The sequence below is a fragment of the Manis javanica genome, chromosome 14 (genome assembly GCF_040802235.1).
Source record: "Manis javanica isolate MJ-LG chromosome 14, MJ_LKY, whole genome shotgun sequence".
Taxonomy (NCBI): Eukaryota; Metazoa; Chordata; class Mammalia; order Pholidota; family Manidae; genus Manis; species Manis javanica.
This window is the reverse complement of record NC_133169.1, coordinates 45,573,662-45,576,412: the sequence shown is the minus strand read 5'-3', so window position 1 is coordinate 45,576,412 and position 2,751 is coordinate 45,573,662. Positions and strand designations below refer to the sequence as shown.

Below are 2,751 nucleotides of genomic sequence, written 5' to 3'. Positions count from 1 at the left end.
CTATTAGTGAAAAATGATCTTGTATCTAGTTAAAAGAGGGTGAGGTGGTAATTAAATGAGGGGTTTCTTTTATTCAATTTTCTTCCTTTGTACAGGGTTGTCTCCAAGTGAGATTTCAATGTCTATAAATATGGGTGAAAAGATGAATATGGATGTATTCAGCGTTATGAGATAGAGAAAAGTCACAAACACCTTAAGAGGAACTTTTCTTTAAATCCTCATACTACTCTCAAGATAATATAGTTTTGTTACCAACTACACCTGGGGAAACACACTGAGATTAAACAACTCATCCTGTTGATGTGTATTACCCAGCAGTAAATGAATTGACCCCAGGAACATTTTACCACTAAGCTAGCCTAAATAAGTCATAAATAGATAGCTTTATTGATTGCCAACTTGTGCTAATTCATGCAAGTAGGAATCAATCAGAAAGTTTTACACAATTGGCCTATTACCCTTTAAACTTGCTACTTGATGGCTTGTATATTCCATTAGAAGCCCCAGCAGAGGCAATAGTCAGGGACAGCATGGACTTAAGAATATTGAATCACTACTGTCCCAGCCCCTGTTTGGCCTTCTATGGTGAAAGCTGTGTCATGAACTTAAGTGTCTCGGATAAAAAAAATGCAGGTTAGAGTCATGGCAATCAAGACTTTTTACATGAGTTGCTATTTTCCTGTCCAAAAATCTTTGCAACTAGTTAATACATATTTCATATCTTGCATCCCATCATGTAGCTCAGAGAATTAATGTGATGTTTCATATCTGGGTCTTATTTGCCTTAAATAATATGGTTTTTCAGGATTCCTTCATCTTCATTTAGATCCTGAAATAGTATTGAACTATACAGAAACCTGACAAATTTTTCAGTTATTCAGCTAAATGGTGGTCAGTTTTCAATTCACACTATGAATTTAGGAAGGAAGACACACACACACAAAAAACCTCCCATGATACCACTACTGAAAGACTCACTCAGGACTCTGATTCACTTAGGGAGACATGAGGCCCCAGGGAGTCTATTGTTCTTGGAAGATTCTAAAAGGCTGGTTTCTAAGCCAGCAGCTGGTAAAAAAACAGCTGGGAAACACATGCTTTCTAATGTAGCACCTCAAGAATGTACATTTTTATTGGCATAATATTCCTCTGCATAATGTCAAGGTGAAGTTTAAGACAGCAGGGCAAGTCTTTATCTTGTTTTCTGTTCCTTCACACGAGAGTCCAGAATTCATGATTCTGATCACTGCATGGTGACCTATGACTTGCAGACTTCTCAACTGTTGCTATAGTTGGAATTTATTATTTTGAATTATATTCAACATATGATGCAATAAGAAAGCATGGCTATTTTGTACCCTGGCTCCAAATTTAGGTCTATCTATTTGAGAATATATTTACCTTATGTTGATAGACCGAATGCAACATTATATCTCATAGCCTAATATATTCCTGTTTTTCTGACAGTTAAAAATGTTGCATATAGTGATACGTTTAATAACACCATATCTACTGAGCCTTTATATCCATATTTTTCCATATAATTTTTTCCAGGGCTCCCATCACATCCTTATTTCGAAGACTGTATATCAACGGGTTGAGCATGGGTGTCAGAATGGTGTAGAAGACAGATACGACTTTATCTTGGCCTGGCATATGGGAAGAGATTGGCCTCATATACATGAAAATGATGGCACCGTAGTATAAGCTGACCACTGTCAGATGAGATGAACAGGTGGAGAACACTTTCGTGCGGCCCTCAGCAGAAGCCATCTGGAGGATGGTGACCAGGATGAGTGTGTAGGAGGCCAGGATGACTGAGAATGGGAGCAGAAGCAGAATGCTAGTGCTGACCAAAACCCCAGTTTCATAGGCCAAGGTGTCTTCACAAGAGAGACACAATAGCCCAGGAAGTTCACAGTAGAAGTGGTGGATTTCTCTGGGTCCACAGAAGGGCAATCTCATGGTGTAGACAGTATGTATCAAAGCATTGAAAGCACCACTGGCCCATGAGCCAACAGCCATCTGCCTACAGAGGGGCCAGTTCACGAGGAGAGGATAATGCAGAGGCTTGCAGGTGGCAACATATCGGTCGTAGGACATGAAGCCCAAGAGAATACACTCAGCCCCACCCAGAGCCAATCCCAGGAAGATCTGGGTGCCACAGCCAGAAGGAGAGATGACTGTCTTATGCAGAAGGTAGTCAGTCATCATCTTGGGCACAATGGCAAGCGTGAAGAGGATGTCAATGAGAGAGAGCTGCCAAAGGAAGAAATACATAGGGGTATGAAGATGGGCATCTACCAGGATCAGCAGGATTAGGAGGCTGTTTCCGGTCAGTGTGACAAGGAAAGTCATGTTGATAAGTGCAAAGAGACAGAAGTGAGTTGGGGTGTCCTGCAGCACACCCAGAAGAATGAAGTCAGTTACAGTGTGATTCTCCACATATGTCATGCTTGGAATATTCACAGGGGTAAAAGTAAAAGCATATAATATGGAAACTACTTCACAGTTAATAGTGGATGATGTATATTTTAACCCATCAAAAATACTGTTCATATTACCTAAAGAATTTCAGAAAAAATGGTGAATTGATCAAATGATAGTTGTCTTTTTTGATCTAGTGATATATGGTGTGAAATAGATGGATATGTTTTCCTTTTTAATATATTTTGGATATATGTTCTTTCAAAGCAAAGGAGGTGAATGAAACATAATTGCTTATTGGTAGTTTACCAGCACTTTAGGTGA

The 2,751-nt window shown here is 39.4% G+C and overlaps 1 protein-coding gene across 1 annotated transcript; it reads right to left on the bottom strand.

The window, feature by feature from the left end:
* Positions 1 to 1,509: 1,509 nt before the first annotated feature.
* On the bottom strand, positions 1,510 to 2,468 carry LOC140846010 (olfactory receptor 2AJ1-like). Its single transcript, XM_073221442.1, has one exon. The coding sequence runs from the start codon at positions 2,452 to 2,454 to the stop codon at positions 1,510 to 1,512; it is 945 nt and encodes a 314-aa protein (XP_073077543.1). The 5' UTR covers positions 2,455 to 2,468.
* Positions 2,469 to 2,751: the final 283 nt, after the last annotated feature.

Coding starts and splice junctions, on each gene's coding strand:
- LOC140846010 (XM_073221442.1), bottom strand. CDS start 2,454: ATGACATATGTGGAGAATCACACTGTAACTGACTTCATTCTTCTGGGT.